Below are 23,964 nucleotides of genomic sequence, written 5' to 3' on the forward strand. Positions count from 1 at the left end.
TGAAAATTATTGAGTAATGTAGCTCGGACCCAAATAAATTTTTTGTAAGTAGGTTGGGTTAGGTTTGTAACGGTAGGGTTGAGCTCAACCTTACCTGAAGGTTGCAAAAACAAGTGTTCAACCGAACTATGTTTGGGGTAGGGGGCGGAATAAAATATTTTTTTATATAAAAAACTTGTAAATTAAGTTCTAAAATACTTATTTAATTTTTTACATAAAATTTGAAAAGAGGAAATAAAGCAACTTATCTATCTATTACTATTATATAAAATATGAAATATTGAAAGTTTTAAAACAAACCTGACTATTCTTCTATTACTGGTAACCTAAAACCGAACAGTTCTACAGAGTCTGTTTTTTGTTAAATACCATGGAATATTCGCTCCTTAGAATATTCACTGAGCTTTATATAGCCCATTACACGTTTCCTCTTTAACATTGTAGTAGGCAATTGTATTATTATACTATTTAATTATTTAAATAATTATGTTTCTATATTATAATATATTAATTTTATTATCAATATATTAATATATTAATATATTAATATTTACAACATATTTAATTAATTACAAAGAAATTTAAATATGTATAATAACGACTGGACAAAATAAAATTATATATATTATTAATCCTCGCCCAAAAAAATATTTTATTGAACGTATAAAATAAAATTCAAATCAAAATATAATTTGTTGATTGGTATAATAACACAAGATAAAATAAAATTAAATACATTATTTTAAAATATTAAAAAAAAACTAATTATACGAGTTAAAATAAAAAATAAAAAAACTAATTGTAGTTAATTGGATTTGCGGCATCAATCTAAAATAAAATAATAAATATTATTCCCAAAACTAAAAAAAATATTTTATAGAACCAAACTAAAACAAAATTAAAATTGACAATAAAATGTTGGTCGATATAATGACACGGGCTAAAAAATAAATGCTATTTATCTAGTCTAAAACAAAAAAAATATATACCGAACTAAAATAAAATTCATAATTAACTAAATAAAATTACTTGGATTTCGTTGATATAATTGTCTTATATAATTAAAGATTTTTTCTGTCTATAATATCTATGCTATATATTCTATTAAAATAAAATTAGAGATAATTTATCATTTTGTTTAATAATGTCGAAATATAACAAAATAATATAAATATATATTATTGTCCTAGGCTAAAAAAGATTTATATAATTAATCCAAGGTAATATTAAATTAAAATTAAAAAAATATTAGACCAACTAAAATATTCATTTGGGTTTAAACAAATAATATTAAAACAACTCAATTCAATTATTTTTTATTTTTGTATCGAGTTAAAATATAATAATAAATAATACGGACACGATGAAAATAGTTATACTATTAAAGATAAAATAAAATCAAAATAAAAAAATATTAGATCACTAAAAACAAAATAATATATATTTTTATCCGATTTTAAATAATGTCATTGATCAAAGCTTAAACAGATAAATTCAACGAGAGATGAAAATAATTAAGAAAAAATGCCCAAACTAACCACTTTAGACTACACATGTTACCGATATACCCGGCATCATTAGAAGGGACCGACCTTTTTACCCACTATATACGCCTTTTTTTAAGGCGTTTTTATAAACCTTTTTCTAAGGCGTATATACTTAAAATACAAAAAAAAAAAGAATCTTATCCACCATATCCTGCAAAAGGATAGGAATACACCTGACATTCAATACACCACCTTAACTCACTCCTCTACTTCTTTGTATTCTTGGTAACCTATATATACCCATTTTTAAATTTATACTTATACATAATAGATACATATATAACTAGAGAGTTTGAATTCACCCAATCAATGGAGTCTACAATATCTACAGAACCGGCTGATTTAAACTCACCAGACTTGTTGATTTTTCAATCACTCGCTATATGAAGAATTCACTTTGATTAATTCGAATTCAGTAAAAACTTTGTCTAAGGTTGTTGTGCGGCCTTGCCGAACCGATTTACGGTGTGTTTTGAGTTTTGCGATGTTGTTTGGGAGCGGCGAAATTGGCAGTGGTTATGTTGGGTGGCCATAGAGGCGATGGTGACAGCGCCTTATGCGTATCCTTTAAATACGGCCGTATACGTCATCACATGAACAATTCACAGGAACGATGGCGTCTCCACTTGACACTACTAAGGGCGAAGCGTATCAAGATTATTACTACAAAATGATTGGCGTATTTACCTAGATATTAAAGGAAAAGGAGTGTATCAGATTTATGCATCGAAAGCCTAAGCGTATCCATGGTATCTGCACTTCACCATCATCACAGTGCATTCCCTTCGTACGTCAGGCTACTTGGCGTTTCATTCTCATGTAGTTGGTCGAACTCACAGGCTTAGACATCGAAATAGGCGTATATGATCAATACTACTTCGTATAAGGCGTGTCCAGTGACCTCCTGTAAGGCGTTTCCATCTTTGTGTGCATTTCACAAGTGATGTAACCTAGGTGTATTGTTACAGTTGGCGTAGCACAGGATAGTATACGCCTTTGGAAAGGGCGTTTCCGGTGGGTAATTAGGGCATCAATTTCCTAGCGTGGGTATTTTGTCTTTGGCAGATCAAAAAGTGAGTAAAAGGGCATTCACCCTATAATTAATTGGATTTGATCGGTATAAGGAGTTTGTACTAAAACAAAATAATGGGTCAATTGATCCGGGCTAAATCAAGACTAAATTGAAACTATGGATAATTTGGGCTATAGATCTAGGCTAAAATTTATCTTTAAATTAAAACTTAATAGTCATTTGTGTACACATCTTTAAATATGAATAAACTTATATATTTTTGTCAATAATATTTTTTTTAAGATGCCTCTTATTTCAAAAATATCGCTAACATATACATGTACGTATATATATAGTCATTACCGAATCATATTATTAAAAATCTTAAATGACAAATTCCATATTTTAATATTTTTCATTCAAAATTAATTTTAATAAATTATTAAATATTAAAAATAATTTATACATCGCATATGTTCTAATAAACTGCGAATTTTGAGAATATAGTCAAATATGGACTTACACTGTCCAGTTTGAATATGATACGAATGAAATTTCCAAGAATATAAACCATGCCAACATTAAAATTAATCGGCTAATATCCGTCATGCTAAATCATCACTAATTAAAAAACCACTTCAATCTCCGGTAAACTCAGTTGTAGTTTGTCCGCATAAATTTTAATTTTTGAAATTTTTAACCAAAATTTGGATTATATATAATAATAGTAGTTATTATATAAATTAGTCCAAGATTTGAAGTTGTAGTTTTATTGCTTAAATTATAACTTTTGGAATTTTTTAACCAAATTTCTGATTGTATATATATTGTAATATTTATTATAAAAATTAGTCCAAATTTGAATCATATTAACAATCTAAGTAATTCTCAGTTAAAATATTATAATTTAAACACACAAACGATTTAATTTGATCGAGTACATATTTTTCAGAAGTTATTTAGTGGGTTAATTTATGAATTTATTTATTTTAAAACCTAATTATTATTAATTATAGCTATTATAATATATTAAAAGATATGTCCGTCTATATTTATCCAGACATACTTATTGTTTTACCCAATATAATTAATAAGAATAAAAAATAAAAATAAAAAAATTATTATTTAAAACAACCGTGCATGACACAGATTTTAGGCTAGTACTATATTATAATAGACGAAATATTAAAAGTTTGGAAGTCGGTCGGTCGGTACTTACTGAAATTACTTAATTACCCTTACGTAATTATTCTAATTCTAATTATTGGATCTTTCAATTCTAATTTTAAGTGATATTGAAGTCAACTTTCTCTATTACTTTACCAGTTTCAATTCTATTTTATATCGAACTCTATATCACTATAATTTATATTAAATTCAACTTGTTCTACCAATTTAAATTTTAATTCATAACGAGTTCTATATTATTCTAATTTGTTACTTCGTGCTAAATTAAATTTAAACAAACTAAATATAATTCTTAAGATTTAGTTGATATATAATGTGACCCGGGTTAAGATAAAATAATAATACTATCAATCCTCCTAAAAATATTATAATAATGAACTTGGATAAACAAAATAATATATTTTATTTATCAAGGATACAAAAATGCATTATGCAATTGATTCAGACTAACACAAAACTAAAATAAAAATACAATTCGACCAACCAACAAATATATATATTAATTATTCAGTCTAAAACAAAATTATCTTATTGATCCGGACTTTAAGAAAAATTAAAATTAAACTAAAAATAATTAATTTGATTTGATCGGTGTATTAGGCATCGGACTAAAATAAAATAATATAAATCATTGTCCGAGATAAATCATATTAATATTAGACCGAGTATAATTCATATCCTATTCATGTAAAATAAAGAATCAAATTTTATTTAAAACATAATTTTTTTTAATTACACTTAGAATTATAAATAAAACTATATCATTCAATCAATAATATTTTCTTTTTCAAATATTTTTTATAGAGTTATAGTTAATCGATTAAGTAATCATCATGGTAAAATCATATTTTTTTTTAAAGTCCAACATAACTGAGACATTATATTTTTACCCTCAATAAAATAATGATTCCATTATAATAATATTTTCCCTTACTAATGTTATCATTTTAAATAAGTTTAAATGTTCTAAAAAATTATAAACATATATGTTGATTTATATAATTATCATGCAGTCATATCATTTAAAGTTTTAAATGAACAAAATTAAGAATTGAATTCAAGTATTTTTTTTTCTAAAATCATGTAAAATTAAAAAAGATCTGTGGTATCGCACGAGTTTTAAGCTAATTTATTATAAATTCCAAACTATTATATATAAGTGTAATTAAATAATTATTTATGTCATATATAATAAAATAACTAAAAATAAACTTTTTTTATAAGTGACTTACATCTACATATTAGTAACCAAAGAAAAAAGTATAGTAGAAACGATCATGCCCAAATGGAGCAAAAGAGTATATTAATTAAGCAAAAATGACGAAATTGTTTCTTCATAATTGGACTAATTTACGATAATTTTTAATATAAAATCAAATTTATTGCAGTGATATGGGAGTGACACATAGGATTATTAAAAATTAAATATATCTATATGACAGGAGGGCTAAGCAAAATCTAAGTGAATGAAATCGAAAAATCAAAGTGAATCGATAATTTAATTTGATTTTTTTCAAAATTTTGGTTTTAATCTGTACTTTTCTTGGACGGTACATGCTCATAAGGAAAGAAAATCGAACCAGACTTTTGATTGTTGAAACGTCATGTTAATTGTCAAAATTGTAATGACATGAAGTTTGAAAAAACAATAATCGCTTTGGTACCACTAGACTAGCATTGTTTCTTTGCATGAAATTGAAAAAATCGAACGGAACCTCTGATTTGATTTTTTTTTTAAACTTTTTGTTTTACTGTTATACTTTTTTTTGACGGTACATGTTATATATGAGGGAAAGAAAATTGAACCCGACTTTGATTATCGAAACGACATGTGAATTGCCAAAATGTAATGACATGAATTATGAAAAAACCAAAAATCCCACGAGACTAGCAATAGCATTGTTTCTTTGCATGCTTGTTGTTTTACTAAACATACTCTACTTAACATTCTCAACAATGGGCTCACTTCTGTGCAACACCTCCAATAAATCTCAAGTAAGCCATTTCATCTCTGTTTCTTGCATACCTCCCCATGTCTGTGTTTCAGTGGTTGTGTCTGTTTGTTTACGAGTTGGCTTGTTTTTGCTAATTTCAGGTGATGAAGACAATATGGGTAATTGTGGCAGTGTTGGGAGTGGTTACTTTAAGAGTGGTTGAATGCAGAAAAGCAAGAAGAATTCAAGAAACATTAGAGTACTATGCTATATGCTGCAGAGCCCTTAGTACATCAATCACAGATTTTGGAGTAGTTGGAAATGGGAAAACATCGAACACCAAGGCGTTTAGAGAAGCTATTTCGCAGTTGAGCCAGTACGGATCAGATGGTGGAACTCAGTTGTTTGTTCCTCCTGGACAATGTTTATCAGATAGTTTTAACCTCACTAGCCATTTTACACTTTGTCTAGCCAAGGATGCTGTGCTTATGGCTTCTCAGGTAGTTTTCCCGTCCATGTTTAATGTCATTGTTAAAATTTGAAAAGACATGTCATAAATGAACTTTCCAAGTCTTTCAGATAGCTTGGTGGCATCAAACTGACAAAGCTAAGAATAAACAACAAAAGAGGCTTTTGCACAATTAGTGAGTGGGCAGTCATTGAACCTTTGCCACCTTATGATCATGGAAGATACACAGCAGGTGGAAGGTATTCTCATTTTTGGGACCAACCTCACTGATTCTGTTACAGGCACGAACATTTATCAAAATTACTTACATTATACGATCAAAAGTGTAACTATTTAATTGCGCAAAATCTTTGTTGATGCTGATGGCCTAATATGAAACCAGGTGAAAATGGCAGAATCAGCGGTCAGGGTGCTCTCTGGTGGCAACAATTTCACAGGAAAAAACTCTTATATACACGACCTTACCTTATTGAGATTATGCATTCTGATAACATCCAAATTTCGAATCTTAAATTCCTCAATTCTCCATCATGGAATGTTCATCCTGTTTATAGCAGCTAATTTACATTTTCAGATCTTACTCGGAAATTCTGATATTCTTTCTTCCTAGTCACATATTTTTATATATGTTTTTCAAGAATTGAGGACACGTACATAGTCTCTGGAGATGATTGTAAAGCACTTAAAGGTGGTTGGATGAATATGGTATCTCATATGGTATGCATACTAAACAACTGAGCATAAAACGGCTCACATGCATTTTCCCTTACAGCGCTGCAATTGCATTAGGAAGTGAAATGTCAGGTGGTATCGAAGATGTCAGAGCTGAGGACATCACAGCCATCAACCCAGAATCAGGGGTCAGGATAAATACAGGAAGGATAGAACAGGAGTGGGACGAGGCGGTTACGTGAAAGATATTTTTGTAAAAGGCATGAACATGCATACAATGAAATGGGTGTTTCGGATGACAGGAAACTATGGATCGCACGCAGATGCACATTATGATCCTAATGCACTACCAGTGATTTAGGGGATCAATACAGAGATATTATAGCAGAGAATGTATCAATGGCTACTCGATTGGAGGGGATTTCAGGTGATTCATTCACTCCAATATGTATATCTAATACGACAATAGGGTTGGCAAAGAAAGCAAAGAAGGTGCCATGGACTTGTACTGATGTGGAGGGAGTCACAAGTGGTGTGGTTCCTCGGCCTTGTGGTTCATTGCCTGATCAAAGGCCAGAGAAAGTTGGAGTGTGTGCATTTCCTACAGAGAATTTATCAATTCATAGTGTTGAAATTAAGAAATGTTCTTATAGAATGGAATAAGGACAAGCTGGTTTATAAATTATGAGCCATATGTGGGTATTTAAGACCTTCAAGTGTAAATAGGGGCTTTAGAGGATTAATTTAGGATTCATTTGCCAACTCTTATCAATTTACCCCCATTTAAATGGGCGTTTGCAGAAATAACTAATGGTAATTAACAAATTAAAATTAAAATCAAAGTTGGGAGTATTTTTCTTCATTATCTATTTTTCTGTGGGAAAAAAATAACCAAATTAAATGACAACATTCAGTACATGGGAGGACAATTCCAAATTCTACCAAGGTAAAAGACTTAAAAATACTCTGCAAGACTGCAACTCTGGACTGCAGCATTGGAATATTTCCAGTTAAGAATGACAAATGAATCTTAATTCCAATAGTGGGAACAACCTGGTTGACCCTCAATATATCCATTCTATTAATTCATGGTGCAACATCTATAAGCATTCATTCGATAACAATCACTATAACATAATACTCAGAGAATCAGGTCAGGATTGAACTTTACAGATTCCTTCCAAATAAACAGGTTCCTCGTTTATGTCATGAAGAGCTGCCAAGTATGGGTGGCAAAGTGCCTTCTCAACTGCAGGCAACCAGGTAACTGTTATCATTCACACTATGTATGTGTGTGCAGCAGTCAAATTTTAAACATAGTTTTTAAATCCTGACATATCCATTTTTCTCAAAAAGAGATTCCAATTTACAAAATCTCCTTATTACCTATAAGCTTAATTTAAGTTGCATGAAGAAAACATCCATAGTTAGTCCAAACATTTTTGAGTTTATAATGTATTGTAAGAGAGAAAATTATAACTGAAATCTGTGTTTTACTTTATTTTTTAAAACTAGAACTGAAATCTGGGAAATCACTGTTTGAGCAACATGTAAGTTAGTCATCCATCTTTATTACAAAGAAGCAACAACTTAATTTGGGAAAATGTGAGACCAGGTCTACATTTATATAGCTGTTTTACCTCTCTATAAATACATAGGGACCTAAACGCTCGACAAGTTCTATGATAAAATGATTGCTATGAGTCTTGGCCAACATACGTGAAATCAAAATATACAAACGAAAGCACAGAGAGTGAAAATGGTTGTACCATTTTGTATTGAAAACGCTGAGGAATCGGTGTAGCTGCAATCTCCAAGTGGTATTTCTCTCAGGCATGTAAGAGAATTTCTTGGAGCAGAATGGGAATGGGCAAATATTTCTGTCAAACAGTCCAATTAGTAATCGGATACCAGCTCCAAGAATGTACCGGTTAAAGGTAAGGTATAGGATATCTTCTCACCTAGTCAGCTTTAGGAAACAGCCATGGTGAATCATATGGCCACATGGCAAACTTGTAAAAGTTGCTCGCGCCTGACTCAGATTCTGCAAAGTTCAGATTCAAATTTAATATATTATACATCCAACCTTAAAAATTAAAATCAATGAGTGCATACACATTTTGCATTATATGAGAAACCAAAACTATATATAACCTCAAAGCAGATAGGACAATCACGATGAAGCACGCCTTCAATACAAGTATGTGTTTTCGACCTGCAACACTCTGGAAAAGATACAACACTTATATTTGCTAACAAACACTTCAATTACTAAGCTTATGATAACATGAAACGTAAATTAAACATAAGCACGAAAATTAAAGAAGCACAATATTACTCACGGCATTTATTGCAGTGGGAGTTTTGGAGTTCCTTCCTACTTTGACTGATACAAAAAATGAGACAAAATCACGAGTTGAAGAATAAGGTAGGGTGACAACAATAGAAGCACACACCCTTTATAGCGAATTTCGTCAAACACTCCACCAGGCTATTAGGATATTAGTGAAATGACCAGTATTGTTATGAAAATTAATACAAACTTTTTCTGGTAAAAGGTCAAAGAGATTGATATAACAAGAGACTTATTGATGAACTACAACATCAAATCTTGAATTTATAAAATTTGGTCGAGATGGTAGAAATCCAATCTCTGCGAGATTTATTGAGTGCAAAGAGAACATGCAACAAGCCATCCAAAAGTAAGCTTCAATATAATAGACATAAAAAATGGATAAGAAAATCATACCAACATTTATCGCAACTAAGGCAATGGTAAATAGTCATCGATTGCTGCAAAATATCAAAATAAGGGGTTGGTTTAATGGTTTCATTTGCAACGACCTCAATAAACATAAATATATTAATGTTCCATTTGCTCGAAAAGAATAGAATGGAGTGAAGAATACTCACTTCATTATCACTGAGTATCTTGCAAATTTCACAAATGTATTGGGCCATACATACACCACAGTTGATACATATTTGATGAAACTGAATACAGTAGTTATCATTACAATTTAAACATTAGAGGCTGTATGAAAGTATTAAGTAATGTATATAAATAGGTCTTATTTATTCAAAGATTTCCTTATTCATATAATTGTACAAAAGGGATCTATAATGTGAATTATATATATATGTCATTCGGCTCACCTCCTGTTCAGTGTTGCATATCGAACATATGACCTGGAAATCACCAAAAACATAAGTCAGATGATCATTCCATGAGATCAAGACACAAAAAAGTTAACAAGTGTTAATGAAAGATAGTAAGAAACATGGGAGACCGCATGGTTACTTGAAAAAATATATACATGCCTGATAAGTTGCTCTACGCGGCATTCTGTGTCGTTCATCTTTATCAGGATTGTTCTGTAATATTAATAAAAATATATAGTCAGGATCGATGTGTACTCAAAACCAATCAAAATGCGTTAAACCAGCGAAATAATAAACAAATGTGGCATAATATCAACCTTCAACTCATCGTGACAATGTTCACAGTTAAAAATCTCATTGCAACAAGGAGCTCTGATACGACACCTACGTGGCATATGAGTGCATCTGTATGCGGATATAATAAGCAACATAAGTAATATACAACATGAAAAACATCAATTACACATAGCTATCACTACATAAAATACATGTAGTAAGCCAAGAAGAAATACCCATATTTAAGATGTCCCTTATCCAAGAGCTGTTTATCATGTATGCCTTCATTGTGAAATTGCTCAGGAGCATAACATGTATTATCTACTGCTTCATGGGAATTACTGTAACCAAGGAGCGGAGTTGAAAGATCCATTTTCTTGGAGAAGAGGACAACTATTCTTAATTACGCAAAAACTATTTTCTTTTCTTTTTTTGGATAAGCTACGCAAAAACCTAATATAAATTGTCAATCTTTCTTGTAATAAGCTATCTAGAGAAAATCATGGAATGTAATTATAGGAGTTTCCAACAAAGAAACCAAAAAATCCGACTCGCTATTTTTTTTATTTGCTAAATAAAATAAATCAGATTACATGTTACCAAATAGAACTACAAGCATGCAGAGTATTTTAAACCATACCTTAATCGAGTTACAGTATTATCCCGAACAATTAATAAAAAATTTATATAATTAATGTAAATATAAATTTTTTATATAATTAATATAAATGTTAAGATAAACAAAAAAAAGTAAACAAACTAAACACTACAAGAAACTGATGTTTTTTTGACCTGCTTATTCCGACTGAACAAATCAGAGAAAAACCGACCGCACCACTAACTCAGTCTGAATTAATGGACTAGACATTTTTTTCCGCAACTGACATTACTGATAATCTGATGATGCTGCCCTATTTACATAACTAAATGAATATCTTTCCTCATCTTGGATCTCCCAGTCTTTCTTTCCCCTATGTTTCCTATATGATTTCTATGAAAGAGTTTGAGATTTCATTATCCGAGCCCTTCAGTTGCTTGAGGCGCCATCTGTAAATCTAAAATGGAGCTGGTGAATGGTACAATTCCTCCTCTTGCGATCCTCCCTCAACTTTTAAGCATGCTCTTCTCTCTTCATATCATAGCTACTTCAATCAGGAATTTTAAGTACGTGAGAATATAGTCTCTAGTGCTTTATCTTTTGTGAAATTGGGCTTGTAACACCTTTATCAATTGTTTTAGTTTCCAAATGTCAATCCTCATTAGATGTAGTTTTCGATGTAGTTGCCTGGGCCGAAAACGAATCCGAGTAATTCGGGTTCGAATCCAGATTCGACTCGTTAATAACGAATATAATTCATACTTGCCTATAACACATGCGATACATATATTACTTTTAACACTCGAATAATTTTTAATAATAAATTTTATCTTATAATTATTAATATAGATTTTCAATAATTGAAAAATAAATTGAAGAACATAATAAATTATAGCAATATATATTTTATAATAATTTGAGACTTGACTGAAAATAAATATTATAATATATAATATGTTGTTCACAGGACTCAAATCTTGAACCTGTAGAAATTATTAAAATTAAAGAATAAAAAATTTTAAATATAATACGCTGTTGACGGGATTCGACCTGAACTATGAGAGCAGTTTAAATATTAATATAATATTATTTTATTATTACATTCAACGGTTCCCATCTATCTGTCTTTAGATCTGACAGTTGTTATTTTTCGTACCAAACAACTGTACCGAACAACCGATCAACTACCAAATAGAGGGTGCTTCTTATAATATTATAGTATAGATTCGTACATAAATTGAGCGAATTCGAGTCCTATTTTAAAATTCGAACGAATATCGAATCGAATCTCACCATTTTGATATTCGGTCATATTTTGTTAAATATATGATCTAATTGGGGCATTCCTCTAACACCATAAGGTTTTAGATGAGCTGTTTACTTAATATGGTATCAGAGCCTAGGCCGGCGGGAGGACTAAGGTTCGATTTCCAGCACCCCCAATATTCTCACAATTTATGTGGACACTAAAGACAGTTAATGCCCCAAAGATGGGCTCCAGTTTTTCACTTTTCGACCCATAAATGGGCTTTCGAGTGAGGGAGAGTGTTAAATATATAATCTAATTGGGGTCTTCCTCTAACACCTTAAGGTTTTAGATGAGCTGGTTACTCAACATATTTATATAGAGTAGTTCGGAAAATTTCAAAGTAATTAAATATGTACGTATTAAAGATATTCGATCGATTTTGTTAATTATGTTCATAGTATATATTACATGTCAAGCATATATATTAAAAATTATATTCTACAAAATGATCACGTTTTAGTTTTGTACTTATTTATTCGAGTATTCTTTTCTTTCAATATTATTTTAGACGAATTCGAATCCGAATATATAAAAAGAGTAATTCGGTACATAATCGAGTCAAACCGAATCATATATAAATATTTATATTCGAATGTGATTCGAAGATACGAGCAAAGAGTGTAAATTTTAATTCTAATCCGGCCCGAATCCGAATGAGTATTTGTAAATTCGAACTGAATCTAACCTTACTACAGTTCATACCTATTCGACTCGTTTTCACCCATAGAAATTGCAGAGGCACCAGACGCTTTCTACAACATAAGAACAATCCAGCTTGTTCTTATCTTTTTCTCCGTTGTTGAGACTTGTAGGCATTTTAACGAATATCACTACTAATCCACTATGAAATTTATTAAGAGGGGTGTATTCAATTGGGATTTTAAACACCACAAGAAAGTCATGGTATTTTCGACCAACTAAAAATGGCTGCGGCTAAATTCTACCGTATTTTGTCGAATTTAAGCGGCACGGGTAAATTCGACCATTTACGGCCGAATTAAGGAACAGTCGTTTTTAATTGGTCAAATTTAGAAGCTAAATTCGACCAATTTTTTATTCGGTCGAATTTAGTACTCTGCCAAAAAAGAGGGGAAACTTCCCGCTAATAACTTGAGTTATGGAAAATAAATTCGACCATTTTTGGTCGACTTTAGTAAAGGGTTTGGGCCGGAAATATCCCGCCTTTTTTTTCAAAATGAATGGAAATAACAAATTAACCGCCAAAGGAAAAGCACCAAATGTTTTTTACTAAATTCGACCAAAAATGGTAGAATTTGGCTAAATGCGACCGAAAACAGTTGAAAATTTTTAATTTTTTAACTTTTTTGTATTTTAAAAGGTTAGTGCATATCATGCAAAGAAAAAATTTAAACTGAAGCACACTTTCATTGTTTAAAAGCATTTATTTGGGAATATACATACATATATATATATGATATAAATATGTTGAATTTTATATTAAAAAAATTCTTAATTGGTTAAAACAAATACAAAAAAAAAATAGTTATATCAAGAAGACATATGAGTAAATATAAATTTATAGAACCTGCTATCAAGGTGTTAAAAAAATCTTCTAATTAAATAATTATGAAGAACAAATTTTCATATCTAAACATGAAGTTTAAGATATGGATTAGGGTTATAATATTTATTGTTAAAAAAATTGTTTGGAGTAAATCAACCATACGAATGAGAAGATTGTCAAAAATGAAGAGCGTACATAAAAAATAATCTACTTATATATTAAATATTAGTAAGAAATACTGATCAAACGATTGGCTGTTAAAATAGCAAACCAAAAATATTTATTTTTTTCTAAAAATTTTGTTATACCACTAAAATATATAGATCTTAATATCTGTACGGTTAAATTATTCATAAATATTTTTAAAAAATCTAAACATCAATATGGAGTAAATACCAGTTGGAAGTACTATTCAAACTATTTGTTGATTGTTAAAATAACAAATAAAATAAATTTATTTTTTTCTAAAAATTTTGTCATCTCGCCAGAATATATAGATCTGGACATCCGTATGGTTGGATTATTCATAAATATTTTAAAAAAATCAAAACATGAATATGAGACTAAACACTAGTAAGAAGTACTAGTCAAACTACTGTTTGACTGTTAAAATAGCAAACCAAATAATTTTGTTTTTCTAATTTTTTTGTCAAATCATCGATATATATAAATCTTGACATCCGTATGGTTAGATCATTCATAAATATTTTTAAAAAAATTGAAATATCAATATGGGGTTAAACACTTGTAAGAGATACTGGTCAAACTACTGGTTGACTGTTAAAATGGCAAACGAAATAAATTTATATTTTTCTAGAAATTTTGTGATATCACTAAAATATATAGACTTTGACATCTGTATGGTTGGAATATTCGTATGTATTTTTTAAAAAAATCGAAACATTAATATGTGACTAGATACTAGTTAGAAGTACTAAACTATTGGTTGATTGTTAAAATAACAAACAAAATTAATTTATTTTTTCAAAAACTTTTATAATATCACCAAAATATATAGATCTTGACATCCGTACAGTTGGATCATTCATAAATATTTTTTTAAAAAAAAACTGAAACATCAATGTACGATTAAACACTAGTAAGAAATACCGGTGAAACTACTTGTTGGCTATTAAAATAGCAAACAAAATTAATTTATATTTTTCTTAAAATTTTATGATATCATTAAAATATATAAATATTAACATTCGTATAGTTGAATTGTTCATATATATGTTTTAAAAAATCAAAACATCAATATGAGATTAAACACTAGTTAGAAGTATTATTCAAACTATTGGTTGATTATTGAAATAACAAACAAAATCAATTTATTTTTTTATAAAACTTCTGTCATATCACCAATATATATATATATATATATATATCTTGACATCCATAGGGTTGGATCATTCATAAATATTTTTTAAAAAAATCGAAACATCAATATAGGATTAAACACTAGTATGAAATACTGGTGAGACTAATTGTTAATTGTTAAAATAGCAAATCAAATAAAATTATATTTTTCTATAAATTTTGTGATATCACTAAAATATATAGATCTTGACATCCGTATGGTTGGATTATTCATATATAATTTTTAAAAAAATCGAAACATCACTATGACACTAAACACTAGTTAGAAGTACTATTTAAACTATTAGTTGATTGTTAAAATAATAAATAAAATTAATTTATTTTTTCTAAAAATTTTGTTATATCACCAAAATATATAGATCTTGACATCCGTATGTTTGTATCCTTCATAAATATTTTTTAAAAAAATTAAAATATTAATATAGTGTTAAACACTAATAACAAATATTGATCAAACTACTGGTTGACTGTTAAAATAGCAAAACAAATAAATTTATTTTTTTAACATTTTGTCATATCACAAATATATATATTTAAATTAAAAGTGTATGTAAAAAATCAATTTATTTAAATATTAAAATCTTAAATATTTTAATAAATATATGTGTCATATGCATTAAATGCTACAACAAACCGTAGTTGTTCAATTTAGCTACTAAATTCTACCAAAATTGGTCAAACTTAGGTGTTAAATTCAACCAAAATCAGTCAAATTCAACTGCTAAATTCGACCAAATATGGTAGAACTTACCCGTGTTTTATTTTCGACTAAATCCGGTTGAAAAGAGTAAATTTGACCATTATTGGTCGAATTTAGCACATTTCAGAATTGCCATTTGTCACGCTTCTATTGGCTGAGAAGGAAGCACATTGATTGCCAACTTGAATTAATCTTGATCATTCATTTATATCCTAATCATTTCATCCCAAACATTCAATCTTTCACTCTCATCTCTTTCTCTTTATATTCTGTTAGGTCACACAACACTATAGAAGGGGGTTAAATATAGTGTTTATACAATCAAATCGATTTAGAACACAAGTATGTAACAGTAATCAAGTTTATTTAATATAATAAGCTCCGTTACAAAGTAGGTTAAACTACTCTCTCAGTGATGAACAATATCACTAAGAGCTGCTAGGGTTACAATGAATAATCTTTCTCTCGAATGATAACACATATAGTGTAAACCCTAAGTTGTGTTTATATAGTACACAGTTACAAGATATCTTCTAATTGATATGGCATATAATTCTGTCTCCTAAAATATGTCAATCAGATATTATCTTCTACAAGTCTTCTAGATGTCCAACTCTTCATGCATATCTTCTATTGTTTTAGTCCAGATCCTCTCCTGTAAATCAGCTGCATTCCTTATCTGAAGTACCCGCACTTAAGTCTTGATATAAATTCTGACGACCTTAAGTTCTGATATAAGTTCTGACTTCAGTAAGTTATGATTTTCAGTAAGTCCTGATAAGTCCTGATATTAAGTTCTGAAACTAAACACAACAGATTAGTCATGACATCACAAATATATCTAACAATCTCCCCCAACTTGTAAATTATGAAAAATATACAAGTTAATAGATTTGATGATGTCAAAAACATTTAAGTACAAATGCAATGAGAGTTTATTTAGACAACTAACTACAACTTACAGTCCTTGCAGATTTTACCAATTTTACTTAGTCAATCTGAATCCAAAGTGATTCTTGACAAAGTTTGATATCAGCTTCTCTTCTGCATTTCTCAGGACTTGAGCTAATGTAGCCTTGACTTGCTTTATTTCTTCATCTTGACTTCCAATATGGTAGATTGCAGTCCTAAGTGCTGAGATGTGATTTCTTTCTAATCCATCACCAAGTCTGATTACTCTTGGATGAGATGAGTCTTCATTATAGCACAGACATTTCTCTTTCAGAATAACTTCAAGTTTAGCAGAATTCTTCTTCATTGGAATTTCACTTCCATCATCTTCAACTATATTTGGAATAAATTCTGCAACCCTTGATCCAGAGATTCTGTCTTTATCCCTTATGGTCTTCATGATAAAATTTGACCATCTTCTGGTGACCTCAGACTTTATCTCCAAAAGATAATGAAAGAATTGAAGTTCTTTTAGTGATTTGTTCAGCACATCTGATTCTGACATTCTGTATGTTCTTCCATCTTCAAGAAATAGAATCAGATTTTTTTTGACATTACTCTTATCATGAGTTTCCAGTACCACTTGAATAGATATAACTTGTCAAGGTGTTTCTGTGTAACTTCCTCAAGTGGTTTGTCAGTTAATAAGAATGGATCTCTGGTAATTACTTCAACTCCTGTTTTGATCTTGGCTTCTTCAGAACCTAATCCAGCTCTGTCTCTTGCTTCTCTGGCTTTCAATCCAACAGTCATGAAATCAGACAATAGTTGACTTTTCTTAGGATCTAATGGTTTAACATTTTTCCATAGGAGTTTCTTCTTATCAGTAACTGTCATCTTATTCAAATCAACTTGAGCTCTGTCAGAGGTTGATGTCTTGATGACTTGTTCAGTATTTGTAACTGCTTCATTATCTTCTTGAGTAGATAGCTTCTCAGAATTTGATAAAATCTGAGCTTCCAGAATTTGAGTAGCTTGAGCATTATCAGTAGTTAACTCTATTTCTTTTAGTTTCTTCCTTCTCTTCAAAGATTCAACTTCCTCTTCTATCAGAGTATCATCATCATGCATTGTAGCTTGATAGACAGGATCTATTAGAACTGAAGAAATTTTCTTCTTCTGAATCTTTGTTGGTTCATCAACTTTTTCTTTCCCTTTTGCTTTGGGATCAATCTCAACTTGTGATCTTTTCTTGAGCTTTGAAGCCTCAGAAGTTGACCTTTCCTTGATCACAATGCCTTTTTCCTTAGGCCTTGGAGGTTTCTTTGCATTAGAAGCTTTAGACTTAGGATTTGTCTTCTCAGCTGCAAATCTAGCTTCTTCCTCCTTTAGAGTCTCTAAATCCATTCCAGGATTATGCTTGAGAAATAATCTTCTAGCAATCTCTTCATCAAGTGTCTGAATTTTGGGATCCTTATAGTAGATAGTAGTCTCCCTTCCCTTAAGCTTCAGAGTTTGTAAAAACTTTTGAGAGTCTTGACTTTCAGCTTGAATTAGAATATCAGAACTTGTTATCAGAGTTTGAGCATTTACAGCTTCAGAACTTGAATTCTTCTGTGTAGAAGATTTACTAGAATCAGAAATTAGTTTCTGTGAAGAAACTTTGTTGCTTTGCCCTTGACCTTGACCTTTACCCTTGCTAGGGTTTCCCTGGTCATCTTCTTTATCATCCTTCTTCTTCAGTGTTTGAATAGTAGAACATTTGGACTTAACTATCTTCTCCCTCTTTTTGGCATCATCTGATAAGAGTAGAGAGAGAAGAAGTTCCACTGAAGATTGGATTTCATTCAGTTGAGTCTGTTGAGAGGCTTGATTCTGCAGGAACTCATTCAGTTGAGCCTGTTGCTTTTCTTGAACTTTCTCAATAGCCTCTACTTTTTCATGAATAGGTCTGATAAACCTGTTCTTGTCTAGCTTGAGCATTAGGTCCAGCTTATCAGCATTTTCATGTAGTTTATCAACCTTGGCATGAGTAATGGAGTGTTGACCTTGAAGACTTTTAGTACTGAGAGCTGTGACTTTAAGTTGAGCTTTGAAGTCAGAATTTGTCAACAACTCATCAGCTTTTGCAATATGATCTGACAGAACTTTTGAGCTGGGAATGAAGTCAGATTCATTCCACTTCTTGGTCCATTCTACTCCTCTGTGAGTCTCTTCCCATGGAACAGGAACATCTTCTTCAACAAACTTTTTAAGCAGTGCCTCATTTCTAAGAATTGGAGCATTTACTGGAGCACTATCTCCAGAACTTGAGAGAAGCTCATCATCTTCTGACAACACAAGAGTTTATGTGGCTGTAGGATATTCTTGTACAACTTTATCTGATTCCACATCCAGAATTGGAGTAGTTGGTATTTCAGCATTTAATGGAGAAACAGGTGGAGTTGTCACTTGTCTCTGTGGTGCTTCCAGAAACAAGACAGTTGGAATGTTCAGCCTGTGAATATCAATTTCAGGACTTAATCCTGGATCTTCAACTGTAACAGTGTCTTTGATCGAAGAGATAAGAGATGTGATCACTGTATCTTGAACAGTGTCTTCAGCTTGAGGTGGAGGTGGCAAAGCTTCAATCACTATTGGTTCTAATGAGATCAGAGATTTCTGATCCCCTTCCTCAGCTTCTTCATATTGAGCTTGTGCAATTTTCACACCTGCTCTAGTGTTCCTTGATCTTCTAGATGGAGGAGAAACATGATATGTATTAGAATTTATAGATCTTTTCTTTTTCTGAATTCCAGAACCTTCAGCTTCATTTTCTTTTTGAAGAGTTGACTCTTCAGCTTCTATCTCCTTCTGAAGAATTGATTCTTCAGCTGCTACTGTCACAGGTTCTGATGCATGAACCTGTACTTGTTCATCCTCATCAGATTCATCCCTCAGAATAACCCTCCTTCTTCTCCTTGGTGGAGATTTAGGCACAGAGATAGTTCTTTTTGGCCTAGAGGATGTTGTAGTAGATTTTACAACTGGCACCTTTTGAGAAGTACCAAAGGTTGGTTGAGAGGATTGTGTTGGTTGAAAGTAGTTTCTGATAGTAGGTTGTGATGGTTGTGGTTGAGAGGATTGTGCTGTTTGAATATTGGTAGGTTGTGTAGGTGGAGGTTGTGCTGGTGCTACATCAAGATATATGGTACTGTATGTGTGAGGATTAACATTTACTAAGAATTGTTTAACAGATAGAGGAATTTGGAGGGGTCTTAGTACATTCTTCTTATTATCAGTAGATAATACAGTTAAACCTCTTTAAAGTAATACCCTTGGGACCGGAAAAAAATATTACTTTACCGAATTTATTACTTTATCGATATAATAATATTTTATTACTTTATCGATAAAGTAATATTTTATTACTTTACCGAATTTTTATGTTTACGTGGTACAGTATAATATATAATGTACGTATAAAAACTAGAATTAATCACATGCAATGTATTTAATCTAAAATTACTTTTATTATGATTACTTATATCCAAAAACTAGATGCATGCATATTAAAATTGCACCAGATCAGTACATAAAGGTAACATGTGTTGTGTACGTTGTATTGAAACTCAACCATCTAATATTTATTGTAATTCTTAAATAAAAATACATGAAGAGACACCATAATATTAATGATAAGACTTTGTGATTAACTATATAAAATGATAGAATGGTACACTACAGACACATACAATATCAACTTTGTTTTACAGTATACACCAATGTCTTCGCATCATCTAAAAGGAGTGAAAAAATCAGCAATCACAGATAAGATAAGGAGTGCTATTTGTGAATATAAAAAGGAGAATCCAGGTGTAAGCCAGAAAGATTTACAAGCATGGGTACATCAAAAATATGACTTAGATATCAGTCAATCAACTATATCAAACACACTCAAGAGAGCCTCAGAATACTTGTCCGACGAGAGGAAACAAAGTGATGTCAAAAAACACAAATCAGCAAAATATCCAGAGTTAGAGAAAGTTTTGTTTGAGTGGTTTCTTCAAAGGCAAGATAAAGTTAATATGTCTGGAGAAATCATTCAAGAAAAAGGAAAGGAGCTAATGAAGAAAATGTATGGGGAAAGTAATTCCGATTTTAGCTTTTCCAGTGGATGGTTAGAACGTTTCAAGGCAAGATATGGAATCAAATCTTATCGGCGTTTTGGTGAAAGTGGTTCAGTGATGATGGAGAACATTGAAAATGCATTGCCAGGCATCCGATCAAAATTGGATCAATTTCAGTTGAAAGATATTTATAACATGGATGAAACGGGATTATTCTATCGACTTGAAGCTGACCATTCACTAGCTACCAAACAGCTAGAGGGCCGCAAAAAAGATAAAGAGAGAATCACTGTAGTTGTGTGTTGCAACGGTAATGGGTCTGACAAAGTTCCACTTTGGATCATTGGTAAGTACGCCCATCCTAGGTGCTTTAAAAATGTGAATATAAACAATCTTAATTGTGTGTATCGTTTTAACAAGAAGGCTTGGATGACTGGCTTGCTTTTTCAAGAATTTGTTACTTGGTTTGATAGTAAAATGAATGACAGGAAGGTACTTTTGATTGTTGACAATTGTCCTGCTCATCCAAAAATAGTTGAAGGCTTGAGAAATACAGAGTTGTTCTTTCTACCTCCTAACACAACATCTAAGATTCAACCATGCGATGCTGGAATTATTCGAGCATTTAAACTTCACTATCGGCGTCGTCTATATTCTAGCATGTTGCAAAGTCTTGAAGTTAATGCAACAAATCCTGAAAAAGTTAATATCTTGAATGCTATTAGTTTTGCTAACATGGCTTGGAATATTGATGTGAAAACAACCACAATTGCAAATTGTTTTCGGCATTGCAAGATTCGTTCAGAAGAAAATGATGAACAAGAACTTGGAGAAATAAATGAAGGTGTCGAAGGATTAAATGAAGTTATCTCTAATTTACGATATAGGAATGTGATGGATGTCGAGCATCTCTTAAACTATCCAAACGAGAATGATGCGGTTATGGAATCACCTACGGATGAAGAAATCATTGAGTCGGTAATGAGCACTGATGAAGGGACTGATCCTGAACCCGACGATAGCAATGTCATCCCAAGCGTGTCATCAAAGGAAGCATTTCAAGCACTCACCACTTTGAACAATTACTTGTTACAACATGAGCAAAACATACCAGGAGTTATTTTTGCTTTACATAAAGTCAAGGACGAGATTAATTTTGGCTTTGGTGGAAAGAAGAAACAAGCTACAATAGATTCATATTTTAATAAGAATTAAATTTTGTAATCATATACATTATACAGTATATATATATATATATAATTATGGAATTATTACTTTACATATTACTTGGGCCCTTAATGACTTTTGAATTTTTTATTATCTTATGCTTTTAGCGAGAATATTACTTTACAACATTGGCCCAAGTTGGGACCGATGAAAATTATTACTTAAGCGAGGTTATTACTTTATCGGATATTACTTAATCGAGGTTTAACTGTAAGTCTGTGAAAGCCCTTTTGTGAAGTTTAAAGGGTTCAATTGTCTCACTATAGTTTTGAGGTGCATCAGAACAACAGAAACTGTATATAAGTTGACAGAATCTAGCAAAATATAATATGTTGCTATCTTCTTTCATCCTATCACCTATAAAACCTAGCACATCACTAGCATAATCAAAATGGGTTTGATGAAGAAGAGCATACCCAATTTGCTGACTCATTATTGGTATAGCATCAAAGTTGGAGCACTTGTTGACAAAGGCCTTGGTAATACAGTCGAAAAAGAAACTCCACTCCCTCCTGATGTGGGGCCTCTTCAATTGTCCCGGCTTGGACAAAGATTTCTCATAACCAAGATTTGCCATCATCTGTTGAAGAACTGGTTCCCCAACTTGTGAATTATAAGTACAGTTCTCTGGCAGATGTAATGCTTGTCGTACTGTAGACAAGGTGACCAGATGCTCATCTTCCCCAGTTATGAAAATAATACTTGGGGACCCATTTTCACCACCATCATCATATACCCCAGACCTCCAGAACTCAAGAATTTGTTTGCCTGAAAGAATCTGTGGTTGGGTCAGAGCATACCCAATTTCACTTCGAGATAGAAAGTCTTGAATGAAGTGAAGTTCAGAAGGAGCCTCGTCCTTGTTGAGAATATCCATGTAGTTGTTGGGAACAAACTTGGCTCCATTATAGATAAGATCTTTAGGTGCCATATCTGTAAGAAATTAAGTGAAAAGTTGTGTGTTTGCAAGGTGTTTGATAAAATGCCTGTAAGAAATAGCTTCAGAGAATATTAGAGAGTGAGAGAGAATAAGAGAGATTAGAAAATGAGAAAAGTAGGTAAAAAATTATAAAATCTTTTAACTCTCTTATTTATACACTCCACGTGACAACGACTATTTTTATGAAGCAGAACAGACTTTTTACACCTGGGAGCATGGAAACAGTCAAAACAGTAATGAGTGGGCACGGTAAACGTGCAGTAATTATTGCGCACATGCTATTACCAAAACAAACACGCAACCCATTAACCAAATGATTATCACTGTTTTTATCTCACTTAATTATTTTCTGACAAAATATAACCGTTACAATAAATACTAAAATAAGTCAAGTAAATAAATAATGCCACATAAGCATCAGAGTTTCCATTAGGATTTGCATCAGAACTTGACGATTATCAGAATTTAACGGTCATAAGAATATGGCTTCTGTACTCAAAAAGTGAATGTCTGTTTCTGTGTTTCTTCACACAAATACTGACTGGCTTCTTCAGAGTTTAATCATCAGAACATAATCAGAACTTGTCCTCAGAATTTATGCAAATAATACTTAACTGTTTATCAATAACAACTTAATCACCGCAGTAATTTTCATCATTCATATGGAGTGAGAGTGTGTGCACTTGCAAAATATCATATAAAGATTAAAGTCTGATAAACTTCAGTATATCTTAGAAATAAGGCATAACTAAGAAAAGTGCTTAAAATCTGTCTTTAATTTTGAAGTCTATTATAGAATAAATTTATGCAAGAATCCACCTCAACTGTTTGTGCTCATTTTATGCATCTTTTGACATTCTTTTTACAGTGGCTTTTCAGTGTAAATGAGTCACAACTATTATCAAAATTTATGTTGTTATCAGAAAATTTCTCCAGTAATCAGAGAATGTGAAAAGTCACCAAGAAAAATTATTTTCTTTTCTAATGCATATTACTTAATACCAGCAATGCACTTGGGTCTTCCC

At 31.2% G+C, this 23,964-nt stretch overlaps 2 protein-coding genes, 1 long non-coding RNA gene and 1 pseudogene across 3 annotated transcripts; 2 read left to right on the forward strand and 2 right to left on the reverse strand.

Annotated features, from left to right (window-relative positions):
- The first annotated feature begins 5,703 nt into the window (after nucleotides 1-5,703).
- LOC141698502 (putative polygalacturonase) lies at nucleotides 5,704-7,485 on the forward strand (annotated as a pseudogene).
- A 219-nt stretch (nucleotides 7,486-7,704) lies between these two features.
- Nucleotides 7,705-10,079, reverse strand: LOC141706217 (uncharacterized). The gene is made up of 8 exons (XM_074509030.1): nucleotides 9,979-10,079; nucleotides 9,736-9,816; nucleotides 9,572-9,615; nucleotides 9,165-9,208; nucleotides 8,977-9,047; nucleotides 8,784-8,866; nucleotides 8,592-8,702; nucleotides 7,705-8,071 (listed from the first exon to the last, which is right to left on the reverse strand). The coding sequence occupies exons 2-8, from the start codon at nucleotides 9,781-9,783 to the stop codon at nucleotides 8,068-8,070; spliced, it is 405 nt and encodes a 134-aa protein (XP_074365131.1). The 5' UTR covers nucleotides 9,784-9,816; nucleotides 9,979-10,079; the 3' UTR covers nucleotides 7,705-8,067.
- A 63-nt stretch (nucleotides 10,080-10,142) lies between these two features.
- Nucleotides 10,143-10,631, reverse strand: LOC141706480 (uncharacterized). Its single transcript, XR_012568842.1, has 3 exons — nucleotides 10,497-10,631; nucleotides 10,302-10,389; nucleotides 10,143-10,197 (listed from the first exon to the last, which is right to left on the reverse strand). It is a non-coding gene; the product is annotated as an uncharacterized LOC141706480 (long non-coding RNA).
- A 9,736-nt stretch (nucleotides 10,632-20,367) lies between these two features.
- LOC141698511 (CENP-B homolog protein 2-like) lies at nucleotides 20,368-21,987 on the forward strand. Its single transcript, XM_074503219.1, has one exon. It carries the CDS (start codon nucleotides 20,368-20,370, stop codon nucleotides 21,985-21,987), a length of 1,620 nt encoding a protein of 539 aa, XP_074359320.1.
- The last annotated feature ends 1,977 nt before the right edge of the window (nucleotides 21,988-23,964 follow it).

This window comes from Apium graveolens, chromosome 2 (genome assembly GCF_009905375.1).
Source record: "Apium graveolens cultivar Ventura chromosome 2, ASM990537v1, whole genome shotgun sequence".
Lineage (NCBI taxonomy): Eukaryota > Viridiplantae > Streptophyta > Magnoliopsida > Apiales > Apiaceae > Apium > Apium graveolens.

What these genes read in the sequence shown, in the direction of transcription:
- LOC141706217 (XM_074509030.1), bottom strand. Translation starts at nt 9,783, where the DNA reads ATGGCCCAATACATTTGTGAAATTTGCAAGATACTCAGTGATAATGAA. An exon ending in CTTAGTTGCGATAAATGTTG is followed by an intron (nt 9,209 to 9,571) that starts GTATGATTTTCT and finishes TTTTTGTATCAG; the next exon opens with TCAAAGTAGGAAGGAACTCC. An exon ending in CTCCCACTGCAATAAATGCC is followed by an intron (nt 9,048 to 9,164) that starts GTGAGTAATATT and finishes TATCTTTTCCAG; the next exon opens with AGTGTTGCAGGTCGAAAACA.
- LOC141698511 (XM_074503219.1), top strand. Translation starts at nt 20,368, where the DNA reads ATGATAGAATGGTACACTACAGACACATACAATATCAACTTTGTTTTA.